We start from the raw sequence: 18,497 nt of genomic DNA on the forward strand, positions 1-18,497 counted from the left end.
AATACAGACAAAATCACAGTCGCCTGTCTGGTCGCGAGACCAGACATGTCCAATCGACAGGGATAGCCTGGATGTACACCTGTGGGCGTGGTCAGTTGATTGACACATACAACACACGCCAGTCTAATGATAAAGGCTTTATCGTTAGAGTGGTGTGTGTTGGGAAAGGGCAAAAGCACAGTCTAATGACAAAAGTGCAAGCACACTGTAATGATAAACACGCACTCTAATGATGAAAGCACACTCTAATGATAAAAGCACACGCTAATGATAAAAGTGCAGTTTAATGATAAAAGCACACTCTAATGATAAAAGCACACTCTTAATGATAAAAGCACACTCTAATGATAAAAGTGCAGTTTAACGATTAATTTAATTAATAATTTAATTATTAATTTAATTAATAATTGAATTTGATTGCATTTTAATCATTCACACATTTAATTCGATTGCATTTTAATCGACCACATATTGATTAATTAATTTTTGTTACTTCCACCCCTCATAATCTGGTGCGTTTGGCCAGAACAATCAAAATAACAGCTGTGGCCTACTGTAGTCCATCAGCCTAAGTCATGCAGGCTGGCCTGATTTTGCACTGGTTATTCACTTTTCAGTCTGTATGCGTTTTTGTGTGACAGGCATCCATCCCATCCCATCCCATGCAATCACAAAATGCTGGGTTCTTCTTGTTGCCAAGGAGACGCTGGCCTCCATTGGCTCCTGTACCACGTGACCAGGGGCTTTGACGTCAGCGTGACAGGCAGGGTGAGCTGAATGCGGGCTTAGCGCAGGGTTCGTGGTTCCAAAGAGTCTTGTGGAGTTTTGAGTTTAAGCAGCCGGTTCCTCCTCGGTATAGCTCCTGCAACCTGTTGCAATTCGACTCATAACTGTCCACCGAAAGTTCTTGTAGCTGCAAAAACTTTCAGCTTGGGACGCCCCAGGTTATGGACTATTAGAAACTTGCTGAACATCCGTACTACAACAACAGCACGTACGGTGAGTCATTGGCCACCGTTCCCGTCTTTTTCGCTTCCTGTGCATTTCTTTGAATTGTAAGATGTCTTGCTTGCATGTTGCAAAACTAAGTTCTGCGTTGCATGGGGGAAATACGTATTGTGTGTGAGAAACTCCATGCATTCGGTACAACTTTGCAGCCTTTAAATGTACAATTGTGTAGCCAACTGCATGCTGCAACTTTGTAGCCCATCTGTCGAAGACGGCGAACGCAGCAGATCAGGCTTAAGCTAAATTTAGTCTACCAATTATAGCCTACATCTCTAGAGGATGAAGTCACTTCTGTTGGCTCATACCTATAGAAATAAACACACAACGCAAATAGTTTATTTCCTGTATTCAACTTGTGAACAGCAGGAAGTGAGAGAAGCTGCTCGGTGCTTGCCCAGAAAAGTGGAGGTTGACTACTGAACACACGAGAAGTGAATCTCATCTTTGCAGTAGTCAAGCTCTTCATTAAGAATTATATAGGCTATAAACTTTACAAACTTTGTCAGCCAAGTTCAGCCTATGTTGAGGTAAATAAAATAGTGTTTTCACGTAGACTATGCATAAACCACCTTGAACCTTGCAATCTCCATTTTGCGGCCCACTTTTAAGCCTATGATATTCCGTGCATTAATAAGGGATAATAACAATCCTACATGGCACCATTACGTGACTGTAAACCAAACCGTCACCAAGATAAGCTTTTTGTATTGTTTTGTTGTTTGGCTACAGAAGGTCAATTCAATCTGTCATCATTGCGTGCTGCCTGTCTTACCCCAGGGACAAGGAAGAAAATGATGATCACAGTCAGCATTGGGAGTGAAAGAAGACAGCAGGCATGACCAGACGATGCTGGGGAAGTAACAGGAGGTCGTGGTGAATTAGAAACATCAGAGAGATGGACAGAGAGAGAGCAGGGATGGGCAAAGTGAGAGAGCAGGAGGTGGAGGGATGCAGAGAGAAGTGTAAAGGAAGCGGATGCAATATGCACACAACACTGAACACAAATTAAGGGAGAGACATGAGGGAGAGACATGACAAAGAAAGAGGATAGATTATGAGGAACTGGGGGTGCAGGAGAGACAAACAGCGACAAAAACTGTAGGACAAGTAATAAACATGTGCGTGTCCACAAAACATCTCGTTAGTAGGATAATAATCTGTTTGGCCCTGAGCTACTTCAATGCATGACGTGGTCTCCAGCCGTGCCCCTTCCTGTTCTCAGCAGCCTGTAAGAAAAAGGCTGGCCAGAGAGTTAAAAGACCAGGTGGGGAGATCATGCAGGGTTGGAGCAAATCGAATGACACCTCTTTGTGGTGGTACCACCCAAACACCACAGAGTAAGGCCTTGTGTATTTGGTTAGTTGTGTGGGAGTTTTCTCTTATACTTGTTACTGTATAGTGTTTGAAATAGAAATGAGAGGGGAAAGTAAAGGAGTTAGAAATAGTGTTAGAGGGGAAAATAAATGTGTGTGTGTGTGTGTGTGTGTGTGTGTGTGTGTGTGTGTGTGTGTGTGTGTGTGTGTGTGTGTGTGTGTGTGTGTGTGTGTGTGTGTGTGTGTGTGTGAGAGAGAGAAAGAAACTGATTGACAGACATGTATAGAAAGCCACATATCAAACTGCAACAGGATGGACTCAAACAGGTGCTATTTCGTTATTCAAACAGGGTTGGTTTCAGGGACATAACTAACCTCCTACTCTTATTTTATGCTAGTGTCTCGTTTCATCTCCTCTGGGTGCAGAAGCAGCATGTTGAGACACTACGTGCAGTCAGTGACAGTTTTAAGCGCTTGTATGGGTCTCAGCGAGTCTGTCTTTCTTTGACAGAGCTTTTAAATCCAACCTCCCACACTCTCTCATTATGGTTGCTCTGTCATCTTGATACCCAGCAGTGCATTGACACAAAGCTTGGTGATAATCAGCAAGTGGCTAATGTATGCAGCATTTTCTTTGTGTACCTTGAACTCTCGAGTGGTTGGTGGGTTTTAATGAAGGCTTGAGAAAAAGACAGGGGGAAAGCAAAAGAGGTAGAACAACCAAAGACCAGTCTTTCACTATGAATTATACTGGCGTTGGCTATTGAATGAGCACTGCCATTACCCCTATGGAGACGAGTGGAGCATGATTTTGTGCTGCTAAAATGCTACAGGTAACTTGACTTTGGATGACTTGGTTTTTTGGTGACTTTTCATTTTAAAAGATTGTTTAATGTGTCAAAAGAAATGAATGATGACATTTGTCATGGTGATAAAATTGGCCCCAGGGTTATATGATTAATATGAAACGTAGTACTCTACACACCAGGAAGTGTGAGGGGGAAATTGGCTGTTCCTTTAGCTGTTGATACAAGGTTGTGATGAAGAAGAATACTGATCCTTAGGTAAAAAAAGGATTATCGATCTATATGGCACTGTAAAACAGAAAGGTTCTACAAATGTGTCCATCTGCTTCCCAATGGTACTTCCTGTTTCACTGTTCTAGGGTCATATAATCTCCTTGATATCTGGCAAAACGCAAACGAACTTTAGGTCAATAGGATTAAGAGGAAACATTGTTCTTGGCCTTACTGTAGGTCAAATAGCATTTGAAATTATTTGAACTTAATGTGGGGTTTTTACTATTCCATTAGGTAACAAACAAGCTCAATCAAACACAGTTAAATTATTTAAAACTATTTGAATCTCAGTTGATTCAAGCTTTGTTGTTGATGTTGTTGTGACATAAATTAATGGTCCAAAGGGGTCACTGCTGTGGTGTGTTGTATTGTTAGTATTCAGAACAGTAGATCAAGTCAGAGGTTAAGTTGGGACATTGGAATCATGGTTTGAGCTAATTTTAGCATTTGATTTACCGCCTGGGACTTTTGTTTGGATTGAAAATGTGCCATTGGTACAATATGTCTTGCTCCCTCTCAACTTAACGATGTTGTTGCAGTCTCGGGAAGCCAGTTAGAAATTTGGTAGCTTCAGGTTGTTGGCCAGAAACTCTGACCTCACTAAATGTCGAGGACAGATATGATTGCTGTGAGATACTCATAGACTGAGCTAGCCAGCATGTTTTGTGTAATTTGGCTTACTCACAATACTTGAAACATGAGTAAAGGCCCCTTGAAACATATACACATATGTTCTAAATTCTGAACAAAATCTTACTGAACAGGTATTAGTCCTATACATTGTTTAATATGACAAGCTATAGTAATAGTACAATAGTATAGTATAATAGTATAGTTTAGGCCTTATTGGTTGGTATTTGAGATACAGACCAATCCAATGGAGTTGATTTTTCCTAAAAGGTTAAAGTTGTAGGTGTACTATAGGCTATAGGTGCAGTGTTTCTCATTTCTGTAGATTTAAAGGACAGGTGGGCTGCCCTCTTACTTCAGGACTTATATTCCTACCCAATGCAGGTTCTGTGACAGGACTCTTATGAGTCATATCAGGTCATTTGACCTTTGCTGGAAGAAGTGACTGCATATTATGCAATATGAGATGGCTTCCTTTTTTCACGGGCCCCGGGCCCTGACAGGCATACATAGCAACGTGCAGAACAACACGACGGGCGTCATACTATAATGGAAGGAGGGGCGCAACTATGTCATGGCAAGTGCATGGGCACTTTGCACTATTTTATTCAACCCGATATTAGTGCTAGTTTGGTATACTATTAAGTGGTCCGATTCTAAATATGTGTGATAGCCACCAGATGAGTCATCACGGAGCCAAATGTACAGGTTCCCCACCCCTGGTCTAGATGGTTCAGACCTGCTTCAATCTTTTTTAAGTAAAATGTTATTAACATAAGTTGTTCAGCCATACAACAATTGACATGTCAGGGGGGCAAAATTATAGGCCAATAGTATTACATTTTATGTTGTTTTTATAATATTAATTCCCCTACCCCTTCCCAGTTGGTCTTTCTCTAAGTAATATTTAGCAGGATGCTTTTAAACACATTACTACATAATATAGTCTAGTCTAACCCTCTAGTCTTACACATACGCACTCATTTGCATAGCAGTCAAAAACAAAGGAAAACAATCTGATTAATGATAATAACAATTGTGACAAGACCTGCTCAATCTTAACTCTGCTGGGTCTAAAGAGATTCACTTGTGGAAGATAGATATATGCAAGGTTTCAGATTCTAAGACAGACTGATAATTGCCTGTTGGGTGATAAATGGATGTTCCCAACTCTTCAACATCCTCACAGTTTGACCTTGTGTCACCACGAATTAATGATTCATTCAACCCTCGATCCCTCTTTCTCTCTCAACTGTCTATTTCTCCATCTTCACTCTTCACTTTTCCTTTGCTCATCTCTCACTCCCCTATTTTCTCTCTTACATCTTCTCTCTCTCTACTTTGCCCCCCCTCCCTCTATCCTGGCCGGTTGGATTAACCAGGGGACTGTAAGGCTAAGCATTACCTGTGGGATATAAATGGAGACCATCTTTTACATAAGAGGGACACAACATCCTGGACACCTTGCAGGAGGCCTTTAATCCAACCTGAGCACTGATGTTAAGTTGTAGAGGTTCAGTTCTTCTCAGAGTTGTTCCAATACCGATTAGGGATGCAAACAATCGAAAATCGATTCATTGATCGTTAAGGATTTGTTCGAGCACGTGAAATTTACTCGATCACCTATCAAACAATGGGGTAGCGAAGCAGCCATCTCGGGAGAAATGCAGAGAAATCAACAGCGGCATATTTTGAAAAATTAAGCGGGCCAAGCAAAGCATTGTGTGGGACCACTTCGAAAAGAAAGGACAAGTAGCCACTTGCAAATATTGTGATGCCGTGTACGTGTACAACTCGACGACAACAGCAATGCTCTATCACTTGAAGAACGTTCACTCTGATAAGTTGGCTCTCCTCCTCATCTCACCTGCGGCAAACCCACCATCAGCTCAGTGTTTTTGAGGAGGAGCTGTGACGCGCAGCACGCAGAAAAAAATAACCCAGTGCGTCCGTAATAAAGCGTTGATTAAGAAAAAAAAAAGCTTTTGGTACAGTTTGGAAATGTTGGTATTTTAATTACAATTAATCGATTGATTGATCATTAACATTACCAATGATCGATTCATGGACGTGCCTACAATTTGCAACCCTTATACCGATACAGCCTAAAATGCTGGATATCGGATATCGGCGAGTACACAAGTTTACAGTATGTACTGAGCCGAAACTAGCTAGCTATCAAACTAGCTAGCATGATAACATAATTGTGCATGACTGGTAATAGTGTGGCCCCTCACTCGACTTGGCAGTCCTAAACTACCTGGGACTTGGTGTGAAGAGCACAGCTAGAGCGATAGCTACCTATTAAACTAACCAGTGGTGTAAGTATTGAAGCCAGGGCCCAGAAGCTGTCAAGGACACATGTAGGAAGGCAAAAAGAGTAGGAAGGTAATGTTTCCACCTTTTTATTGTAGGTGAGCCTTCTCACCCATTGACCGGTTCACACAGTCTTCAAAGTAGCGATAATGCTAAATTAGCTCACCATTGCTGCCTAACTCCACAAGAAACACTCAGTAGATTGGCTGTATAATGGTTGTGTATGCGACCAACCACTTTGGTCGCACTCCCGAGCCCTGTTGTGCAAAAAGTTTTACAAAAGCACAGACATCCAAATGCAATTAACTCTAGGTGCTGGAGAGAAGTACAAGTGAATTGGAAAAATAGAATCCGCACACTAGATATGCCCACTAGATGTGCTCCAATGAGCATTCCACCTTGGAGTGATGTTTCTGGTGCAAGCTTTTACTCCGAGGTGGAAATAAATGTTCATGGGAGCATAAGAGCATAATCTAGATTTCGGATCCTATCAAGCCTGGTTGTGGGCGTGATTCGCACGCATGTTTTGCCTCACGCACGTTCAGAGGTACGTCCCCCGCCCCCCTAAGTTGTCATGAGATCTGTGCGCCTGTAGCTTGGTTTATAGCTGGCAAGCTATATTCTAATATAATGGGGACTATCCAAAACTGCCAAAGGTTGTGGTGACAGAAGCAACTTTTGTGTGGTAAAACAAATACTGGGCACTGTAGGCTTGGGCTATTTAGGCGCAGTGCCCTTTGTTGGGAAGTCACACAAAGCAAAGTGAGCACAGCATGTCATAGAAATGAGTGAGACGTTGATGCACCACCGTTAGGATGGCATTAACGAGGTGGGATGATGGAGCCTATTTTTCTGCCTATGTAACAATTACACATCTGAAATGCCCTTTCAAAAAAGTGTTGGGCTACGGAAACTTGATTGCATGTTTGTGTTCTTTTTTAGTTATGACTGATTGTCAAATTACATAATAAAACATTACATTATGGCATTCATTCTCTGTATGCATTTGTTCATATTTTACAAAGGGCCAAGCCATACAACAATGATGGCAATCATATCACATACATACAGGGTTATGGGTTAGTAGTACACAGCTGTTAAAATAATATAATTATAAAATATCTTCAGATTTTTACTAGAAGATGTAGCCTAGTATTTTGTTAATTGGATGAATACCATATTAGGCCTGAAATTATTTAGATTTATACAACAGTTAGTTCTGACACCGCATTGTGATTGGCCAAGATGATTCGGCGCCATGCCGATAACCACGATATACCAACGGCAAATCACCGGTAAAAGTGATTTGAGGCTGTGCTTTATTGTGGTACTGGCACTGGTATTGGCATGGCTGTGCTGGCTACGACACTCGAGCTGCGCTTTCGTGCCTACAACCGCAGCACAGTCGTGCCAATAACCACAATAAAGGCAATTAATATTGCCTCAGGATGGATTTCATAGCACACTGCAAACCTGACAAGGTGGGGTTGAAACCACCTTGCCAGGTTCGCATTTTGAAACCAATGTTAATGCTTTAACACCCTTGAGAAACATTCATGCTGTGTATAGTGTCCTTGCATTTTCCGTTTTTGTGATATAGCCCTAGCATGGTCTGCTTGTTAATGATTTTTGTAGTATCTATATTAGGCCTTATAAAGGGTTTGTCAAGCCCATAAAGCTGAAAATGCCATAGATCCTCTGTGTGTAGCCATCTCGAAGAACTTTACAAATTATTTTGAAGATCGATGTCTGTCTGTCAAACATGCTCCTTAGAAATCAAAAGTGACAGTACGTTCTAATATACCTGACCCTGCTAATTCCTTCTTCGTGCTCAGGTCACTTCAGCCAACTTAAGCCAATTCCCTTTTCAGACACAGAGAGAGAGAGCGTTTAAATCCCCAATCCTCATGGTCACCTGTTCCTGTCTCTGGGGACGGCTGGTGATGTCCACCTGTGTCCTCCTGCCTCTCCTTTGTTACATAACGGTGCCATCACTGCATGCTCAGCAGGGCTGGATAAGAGCCTTAGAGATACTTGGAGACAGTGATCTTTGAGCAGGGGCCTCGAATAGCCCCGGGTCCATGGATGTGGCCCTCTTATCTCCTGCCTCCTACCCAAAGGCATTCCATGTCCTTAAAAATACCCATAAGCCCCTTAGAGTCTCTCTCAGGAAGAGAGGGGGGTGTAAACAGTCGGGATCTAGGGTGATGTCGTCTGACAGCAGTGAACAGCACAGAGGTAATGGTGAACAGGAGCACTTTGAGACACAGGTTATTGGACACTGAGTACCCGAGTTAGAATGAGATACAGTAGCATATCATATTTTGGACAGTAGCAGTGGACCATTTCTGCATGAAGGGCACTAAGTAGGTCATACAATATTAGCTAGAAACGTCACCGAATGTTCTAAAAAGGCATTAATATGGCTCATGGTCAAACCTTCAGTTAGTTAGTCAACTACTGTTTGACTGTGTGTGTATCAAACACACCTGTACTAAATCATAATGTTCCTGGCCCCGAGTGGTTTAAAGGTCCCATGTCCTTTGTCCTTTAGAACATGTCTATATATACCGTGCATGCTTCTTCTTTTTTATGCCTCCGCCAGGCGTACAAATGTTCACTGGCACTCAAGGATGAACTGCTTAGATCATGGGGTTTAAAGGTCAAGGATCACTGTGACCTCCCAAAAGGCGTTTTTGGCCTAGTGAACACGATATCTCAGGAATGGCTTGACAGAATATGTTCATATTTGGCCAAAATGTCCAGTTGGACTGAACTGATTAGATTTTGGTGGTCAAAGGTCAAAGTTCACGGTCACTGTTAACTCACAAAATGTGTTTTTGGCCTGATGAACACTATCTCAAGAAAGGCTTAACGGAATTTGTTCATATTTGGGTAAAATGTCCAGTTGGATTCAAGGATTAACTGATTGCATTGTGGGGGTCAAAGGTCAAGGGTCACTGACCTCACAAAAGGTGTTTTTGGCCTGCTATATCTCACGATATCTCAAGAACGGCTTGACAGAATGTATACATATTTGGCCAAAATGTCCCGTTGGACTTAATTAGATTAATTGGATTAGATTTTGGTATTCAAATGTCAAAGGTCAACTGAATATTAACTGCAACTTGCATTGTTGGGCGGAGGCATTTAGCTGCTATGCGGTTTTTCTAGTTTACATTAGAAATCATTTGAAAGTATTTTTATCAAATATTTTAACCAAAGTTAGCAACAATTCCAAGACACATTTTAATGTTTATGCAAACAAAAATTACATAGTGCTGCTAATTTTATTTGCGGTTTTCAATATAAAACTTTTAACAATTTAACAATACCACAATAATACTGATAAATGTGATCATTTTGGTCACTATAATTGTAAAAGTTAGATCTCTAGCTGCAATACAACCGTACTGATTTGACCCAAAGTCCAATCCTGAGGTGGAGGAAAAACCCATGCGCTAATTGATTGCCACACACAGATTGAAAGCCACAGTATGCAATAATGGATTTGCTAACCCCCCCCCCCCCCCCCCCCGCCATAAAGGACAGTTTACTCAGGCTGTCACCATGGCAACATAGAGAAGCAGCCTATGCAAATTCCCCCCAAATACACTGCATACACAATACACAACAATTAGAATGGAGCTTGTTGGCTTTGTGGCAATTAGCACCGACCTGTCGCTTGCACCTAGCAACACAAAGAGGAAAGGCTGTAGGAATTGAATGGGTGTGCAGTCCTTGTGTTATTGTTCCGACATGACTAAGCTATGTTCAGACTGCAGGCTAAAGTAGCCCAAGACAGTTTGTTTTGCTCATAAAGGTATGTGAGATCTGTTTCTGCATAACAGTGTGAACAACACAAATCACATGGAATCTGATCTTTTCAATTCTGATTTGGGCCACTTCGGCTGCGTTCATTCGATTGGTTGGTATTCGAAGTGCAATTCAGTATTCAGAACTTTGTTTGTTTTTTTGCAACAAAACTGCAAAAAACTAGCTCAAACTACAATAGTATTGGTATCGGAGCCAATACTGCGCTCATGTACTCGTAACAATGTCCCAGTATTCCAAACCGATATCAATTTTGTCATAACGTTACACTGAGTGACTTGTGAAAGTGCACCTGAACGGAATCAGTATGATTGAAAAGACTGCTTGTGTTTCCTCCATCACAGCAAAAGACTTTCACTCTCTCCATCTCAGAGCAGAGGCTCCTTGCTCGCATGTGTGGCAGGCTGTTGTGCAACACAGGTTCCAAATTGGAGCAGGGGAGACAGATGTCTCTTCTGATGATTAGGAATAGCGAAGCTACTTTTTAGATGAATGTTAACCTTATTGCAATTTAGAAACAGAGTTGGAGAGATAAAAGGTGCAAGATAACGTTTTATAGCCTAACTTAAGATAGCTAGCTACAGTAGCTACGTTAGATTACGTTATAACATTAGCCAGCATTGTTGGATAGCTTTGAGTGCTTCACTGAATCAAACCTGTGTGAGTTGACAGACTTAACCTCGCTGGATTTTTGTTTTTAGAACAAGTACTCGAGTACTCGTTCGGAAACACCAAAGAGTATTCAAAGCCTGTAAAATGGTATTCGGGACAGCCCTAGTTCATACTGCAGTCCTTAGTGCTCCATGCAGATTTATGGCTCACATCAGAGTTTTTGTTTGGCTGTTCACACTGAGGTTGCATTGCAAAACAGGGCCACATATGGAAGTGGCGCAAATCTGATTTAAAGTTTCATTTCAAAAGTCTCATGAGCAAAAAAATCTGATTTGGGCCACTTTTGATTACAATGTGAATAGGCATATGTGGTCTTAAATCAGATACAAGTCAGATTTTTTGCAATGCGACCTCAACAGTCATATCAGAATTCATGCGACCTTTACGTTACTCTAGATCAACATTTGTCACAATTCTGCGCTGGCAGGAGTCACTTGGTGAACATGGAAGACGGCTGCGATGGAGGCAGTCAGTGGAGGGACAGTGAGGTGTTAGTATTTGGGATGACACTTCTATGCAAGCAAAACTTGAGGGGTGGTATCATAACCGGTCTGTGTTTGAAAGCTTATTGAAACAAACTGCCAAACGGGGCCATGTGGCTACAGTGTCAGAGAAAAGTGAAGAGCCTTAAAGCCAAGTTTAAAGAAGCTAAAGATTCAAACCAACATCCGCGGTTTATACATGAAATATAAACCAAATTAATAAACTTGCTGAGGCTCTAGACTCGTTATGTGACAAGTAGGGCTGGGATAAACGATTATTTTGGTAATCGACTAATCTGACGCTAATTTTTTCAATTAGTCACGATTAATCATTTGTTCCGGTCATGCCTTGAATCACTGCTTTCTGTAGGCACTGCTCCTCTTCCGGCCACTAGCTAGAGTATTCCTTCAATAATTCACTTAATTGGTTATCTTATCTACAATCTACACCATCCATTAATTGTTTTTATCTTTTAATCATGAAATGCTATATAAATTCTCCCTTTTTACTATTTTCAGTCATGATATTTGATATTTATCATGATATTTATTGAAGCCTAATCATTTATTGTGCACTGAGATAACCTGTGCTACAATCTCCTTTTGTTTACTTTGACTAAAAATAGGTAAAGATAAAAACAGAAAAATGTATTAAACATCTATGCTAGAGTATTCCTTCTATAATTCACTGTGCTGCAGCATGCACAAAACTGGAATAACGTTAGCGTATAAGGTGGTTTTAACGCACTCGGGAGGGGCGGTCGGAACTCCCAAACGCAGTGACAAGACTGATTTCTGGGGTTGTGTTGAGACATTTTAAACTGCAAACGGAAAAGTAACCGACTCCTACAATTACTTATCATAGAGTCTAACTACATATTTTCAGCTTGCTATGTGCATATTTAGTTATATAAAAACGACCACAAATCATCACTATGAATTCTGTGAAGTGTCGCCCTTAAAATATTACATAGCGATGCCTCGTCATTGTATGAGAATTCCATATTACTGTACCAATGTTACTGTACATATGAGTTGGTGGAATGGGAGTTAACGCAGCCCCCCTCCAGGATTTAAGTCACAGCGCGATTGTCAAAATTAGCAACCCAGTATAAAACCGACACAACGCCGCTAGATTTGAAAAACGGAATTGTTTAGAGGACACTTTGAGCTACAAAGTAAGCTAAATTGTTATCACCAAATGTTGTCTGGTTGTATACATTTACAGTTTTTGTGACGTTGTCACCTCAGAGTGGGTGTTAACGTAGCCCCCTCATAGCGTTCTCTTGCGATGCAAACTATACAAAAACAAATGAGCATTGTGTAGCATCAGTTAGCATCGTGTACTTTTGAACTTCTCACATTAGAACCGACTTCATCGACACATACATTTTTGACCCCATTGCTCTGTTGCGAGCATGCGATTTACACTGCCTGCAGAGAGGGGAGCAGAGCAGACACTTTCAGTTTATAATTGTAGCGTCCGTTGTGACCGGTGTATGCCATCAAGTAAAACTGGTAGCACCAATAACCGTGGCAACCCTAGTTCACACTGGAATCTGATATTGACCACATTTAAAAAATAATGTGAATGGCCAAACAAAAAAATGGACCTGGCAATACATCCGAATTAAGAGTTAGTATTTTTTTTATTGATGATACTGTCATGTAACTGTAGTCTGTTGTTTAGGCTACACATTGTCAATGCAGCTGTTGTTTTTGTTTCTTGATTATGTGTGTCTCAATGCTTCATTGTTACTGACAGACAATTGACATCGAAGTAGCCATATGATAGTTGGGTGCACAACACATAGGCCATTCTCAATTGCTCTTAACCAAGAATAATTGGCAATCTACTGAATGGAAATTGATGAAGGGCTGAAACATGTTTGTTGTTGTATGCTACTCTGCATTAAAAAAAAAGAAGAAAAAAACGTATTTTGTGAGTGCAGGTTTTGATTCTGCATGTTTTAGAATCTGCTATGAATCCAAGTCTTGTGAGTTGAGCGTGCCAAATCTACTTTGTACCAGATCTACTGAATGAACATTCCGCTATACTGGATGGATATTTGACTTAACTTCTCGTTTACTACTAGAATAGTAATTTAGTGCTAGGTATATTTGATGTAAGCATTTTGTTCATTGTGTTTGTCTTGTCTAAATTTAAAGAGAATGACTGAGAGGATCGTGAAAGGACAAGCTGCCTGTTTGCAATGGCCTGGCCTGACATTGGCCTTTTGGTCCTTATCCCCCTCTAAGCTTCTCGCTGTCTTAGCTTGACCTAAAAGACTAACACTGCTGGACTTGGTGAATCCTCAAATAAACATTACCTCAACCTGCATATTAACTGTTGGTGTGTAATTTGAAGAGTTAGATCCTCCTCTCTCTCTTCCCACTATAAACCCACTTATTCAAGGAGAGCAATCTGGGATACACTAAAACAGGTGATTTTTCATTCATTAACAACATTGTAATTTAACATCCCATAGACCATGAAGTTGGTGTTTGGTTCAGTATTGGTGGATCTTGGACTGGATTCGCAATGGGGATATCACAATACCAGAAATTGAGTAGGTACTCTTGGGTACACACACAAGAAGCCTAATTCTCCTGTAAAATAATGTTTACAATTGGGTAGGCAAACAAATATGCAATAATTAAGATCAGTGTATATGATGGAATAGTGGCACTAGAATGTGCCAGAGGCCACCAAATTTGAGCTTTCACAGCCGAGCATGCCCCTGGACCACCCTAGCTGGCAACTTTTCCCCCTCCATATCCTTGTGGAAGGCCCTGCCTATCAGTTCATCTTTGTCCATAGCTCTCTTTTTCTCTCCACCTAGCTCTATAGATCAGATGAACAAACACTAACCTCGATAGTAACTTCTCTCTCTTTCTATTCCTCCATCCCTTCTTCTCTGACAGATCCAACTAAAGCAGCCAAAATGGGTAAACAGAACAGCAAGCTGCGCCCTGAGATCATGCAGGACCTGATGGAGAACACAGATTTTACCGAACAGGAGATCACAGAGTGGTACAAGGGCTTCCTGAGGGACTGCCCCAGCGGTGCCCTGTCAATGGAGGAGTTCAAGAAGATCTATGGAAACTTCTTCCCCTACGGAGATGCCTCTAAGTTCGCTGAGCATGTGTTCCGCACCTTCGATACCAACAATGACGGCACAATAGACTTCAGGGAGTTCATCATCGCGCTGAGTGTGACGTCACGCGGCCGCCTGGACCAGAAGCTCAAGTGGGCCTTCAGCATGTACGACCTGGACGGTAATGGCTACATCAGCAAGGCCGAGATGCTGGAGATCGTACAGGTGGGTCTGGTAGAGGATTGAGTTTTTGTCGGTGTGTCTCTGTATTCGTCCCTCTCACTCTCCCTTTATCTCTCTTTCTCTGAGTCAATCTGTCAGTCTGTCTGTCTCTGTCTGTTTCCATCTCTGTCTTGTCAGTCCGACTTGTCTTGAGACCGTGTGTACTCTTGCAAATTGTATGACCCTCTGCAATTCACACACAGTTAAGAGCCGTCAAGGCACCATTTTGCTCTTTCATCCACAGCAGCTATAAACTACATCCATCTGGTTCCATTCTGCATCACTTCACTCCTCTGAGTATAAACTCAAATGTATATTTTTAGAAAGCAGTGGTCTCCTTCAGGTCCTCTTCTGGCTCTGCACCAGATTCAGCCAGTGTGTAATTGTAGCGACCAATGTGTAATTGTAGATGGCGGTAGGTAGCCCAGAAGCGCTAGCCTGGCTCCAGATCCTGAATTTTAATTTTCTAATTTTAGAAATGAATGCAAACTAGGCTCTCATCCAGTGAGATTTCTCAGTTGGAATTCCAACCAGGACAATCGGCGTCCTTTGAATGTGATGACGGAATTAAACTGCGCAACATGATTGGTTAGGGGGTGAACTAATCGCTGAGGACTCCTTCGGCAACGCCCATCTCAGAAAACAGCTGCAATGGGAGCCTGTTCAGACTGAATAATGAAGTGAAACAAAAGGACATTTCGGTCTGAGTGTCGGGTTACAGAAGCGCGGTTCGGTAGCCCAGTGGTGAGAGCCCCTGACCAGTAAGGGAAAGGTTGCTGGTTTGAGACCAGGCAAGGCCATTGGACAAGTGATTTCCCATCCATCATTGCCTATCATTGTGGCACTTAACCCCAACACTAGCTCATGGTTGTAAATTTTTTGGATTAAAGATTAAAGTCTGCTAAATGGTCCTCCTATAAGTATAAAACAGCTATAACACAGTGCAGCGAGTGTGTATTGCAAGCAACACAGGCATTTTACATTCATATTTACATGTAGTAAGAAATCAACATGTGAATGTAATTTTGCTCCTCTCTTTATTTTTCCACAAACTCCAAAATAACCTTTGATAAATAAAACTAGACTTTTCCAAGAATTCTGTATAGCCTACCAAACTAAACGTTTTCAAGAGAAAAGACAGCCAAAGAGCATGACAAGTTATTTAACCTTCATCAACAACAAAAGAAGTGGAGGACAAGTGTCTTTTTGGCCGGTAAAAGTTATTTAAGCTTTTTCAACAACAAAAGAAGTGACAAGCATCTTTTTGGCCGGTGGGACAATGAGTTCAGTCTTTCAGACTCCTGACCCAACTAATAATAATATCTACTCTTATAGGGTGGGATTTCCATGTTAACTCAAATAATCCAATAGATCATTCCACAGATAGAATGAATATGCAAATCTACAACTGTGTCATTTGCTGTCTGGTTTTAGCAGCCTGACAGATGGAAACAGAAATGGTAACCGTTCCCACGAGTACGGAGCAGCGTGGAACGGCATGAAGCCCTCCTGGTAACCATTCAGCCCTACCGTGGAAAACCAATTATTGTCGTGCCTAGCAATGAGGCCCTGCCCGTTTTCTTAGCTAAAGAGTTATCCTCATTACTAAGTTTGTCTAGGCAACTCCTCTATCTAGGGATTTTTAGCACTAGTTAGGAGACGTCATAGTGATTCTCTAAGATTCTTTTTGAGTTCAGCCCCTGATAGAGGGTAACGTGGCTGGCGATTCGTACTGTCACCCCTGATATATCTATGGTCTCTGAGAGGGAGAAAGAGAGGGTGGAATAAATATTCTGTTGGATTATGGGAGTATGGGAGAGAAAAACCAAGTCAGAGGGTGGATGTGACCGGCTGTCCTAAAGTTCTATTTATACATGCTCCTCTAAAAACAGTAATCAGATACCAATCCTTGTTCTTGGCAGGCAAATGCATCCTCACAGGCCCCAGAATTTTTTCAGGGATCTTTTTTTTTTTCTTTGTGTCAGTCTGTAAAGAAATGCAGATCCAGAGCTAAAAGCCTCTTGTGGCAGATATGAGGGGGTTTTCCTTTGGAACTGTGATGACAGTGAAGGCGATACTTTGCCCGAAACAACTCTTGGTATTCTTGATGATGATTTGTTATTGTCAGCGTCATACACAGGGTTAATTGCTTCTAAAATGTTAGAGATATTTGTCTCTACGTCTCTCAACCTTTCTGTTGTTCTCACTCTCCACTCTCTCCAGGCTATCTACAGGATGGTGTCCTCAGTGATGAAGATGCCTGAGGATGAGTCCACACCAGAGAAGCGCACAGACAAGATCTTCCGACAGATGGACACAAATCGTGATGGTAGGTTTCCCAGACAGAGAAGCATTATAACATAGCCTGGCTACGCCAGACACAATACACAAAAATGCAAAATGTCTGGTAATTCTCAGTTAATTTTCAATTTCCAAGGGGTGTTATCAAAAGTTGCAGACCAAAATGCCTCTGAATGCAATTGGATAGATCTACAACCAATCAGAGCAATGGAATGTGGGGTAGTCATCATATCAAACTCGCCCCATATTAGATCAACGGCTGTGATTGGCCCAGTCGAGAACAGACCGGGTGGAAATGTGTGAATTGTAAAAAGAAACCTGAAACCCAAGATATGGCAACTGATCTGCCACCAATTTAAAGTCAAAATTCTTATATTGGTAGTGTTGACGGATAACACCAAGAGTACCGAAACCCACCTTTGATGGTGTGTGGAGATGTTTCAAATGTTTTGAAAAATTGTGATGTATTCTTACACCAACAAATTGAGAGCTTTAAAACACATTTCAAAGATTTAGAAGTTTTAAGACATTTACAACCCATATTGGTGAGTTGATTGATGGAGAACATTTTCAGCTGATTCCATGCTGTCTCTTGTTCTGGTGTTAGCAACTTTCTAATGCTAGTGCAATCGAACCGAAATTGCTAGCATTCAAAGAAAAACTCACTTATAAGCAATCCACAAAATTAAGGATCGGATGATCAGATCAGATAAACTACTGTAAACTCATCAAAGTAAGACATATCCCTTTTGAACGTGGCCAAGTGGTCGCGAGTGGTAGTGCAGCTGCGGCAAAATGCCGCAGGGAATTTGCCAAGTAGAAGCGGGACCAACTGTATTTTATAACATGTTGCTATAGAGCCAGCAACCTAGGGACAATTTTCCGTAGCTGAAGCCAACCTGCTTTATTTTTTGTGCTGAGGCTACAAACTAAACAGCATATGTATATATATATTTATTTTTTTTCCCCAATAATAACCGGCTGGCTGTACCTTATCCCTTACGCAACAACGTAGAATGTCTGGTATTTGGGATTTGAATAAAATGTGTCCTTCGATTTGTGTCTCCCTCAGGTAAACTGTCCCTGGAGGAGTTTGTAGAGGGAGCCAAGAATGACCCATCCATCGTCCGACTTCTTCAGTGTGACCCCAGCAGTGCCGGGCAGTAGAGACAGACTACTATCCCTATGATTTCTATTTAGTCAGTCATTTCAAAACACCCTCTCTCATTTTGACCCAGCAATGTCTGTCAGCACAAGAGTACCAAGATGGATCTGATCTATGGAGTAGACTGTCTTGGAGAGAGGCACAGGCATATATATATATATATATATATATATATATATATATACATACACACACACACACACACACACCACATGCATGTATTTGCACATATATACACACACACACAACCTAAATTACACACAGACAAGAATATCCACTCATTGACTGACGTGTGTGCCCCTCTTTGACTGTTCAAAGCCCTGGTCTCCCAACAACATGGCAGGGTCCTAAATACGGTACACACTATAAGACCAAGG

The 18,497-nt window shown here is 41.5% G+C and overlaps 1 protein-coding gene across 1 annotated transcript; it reads left to right on the forward strand.

Moving 5' to 3' along the window:
- Positions 1-844: 844 nt before the first annotated feature.
- Positions 845-18,198, forward strand: ncaldb (neurocalcin delta b). Its single transcript, XM_084455727.1, has 4 exons — positions 845-999; positions 14,260-14,657; positions 16,878-16,983; positions 18,028-18,198. The coding sequence occupies exons 2-4, from the start codon at positions 14,280-14,282 to the stop codon at positions 18,120-18,122; spliced, it is 579 nt and encodes a 192-aa protein (XP_084311853.1). The 5' UTR covers positions 845-999; positions 14,260-14,279; the 3' UTR covers positions 18,123-18,198.
- Positions 18,199-18,497: the final 299 nt, after the last annotated feature.

This window comes from Borostomias antarcticus (assembly GCF_949987555.1).
Source record: "Borostomias antarcticus genome assembly, chromosome: 21".
NCBI lineage: Eukaryota > Metazoa > Chordata > Actinopteri > Stomiiformes > Stomiidae > Borostomias > Borostomias antarcticus.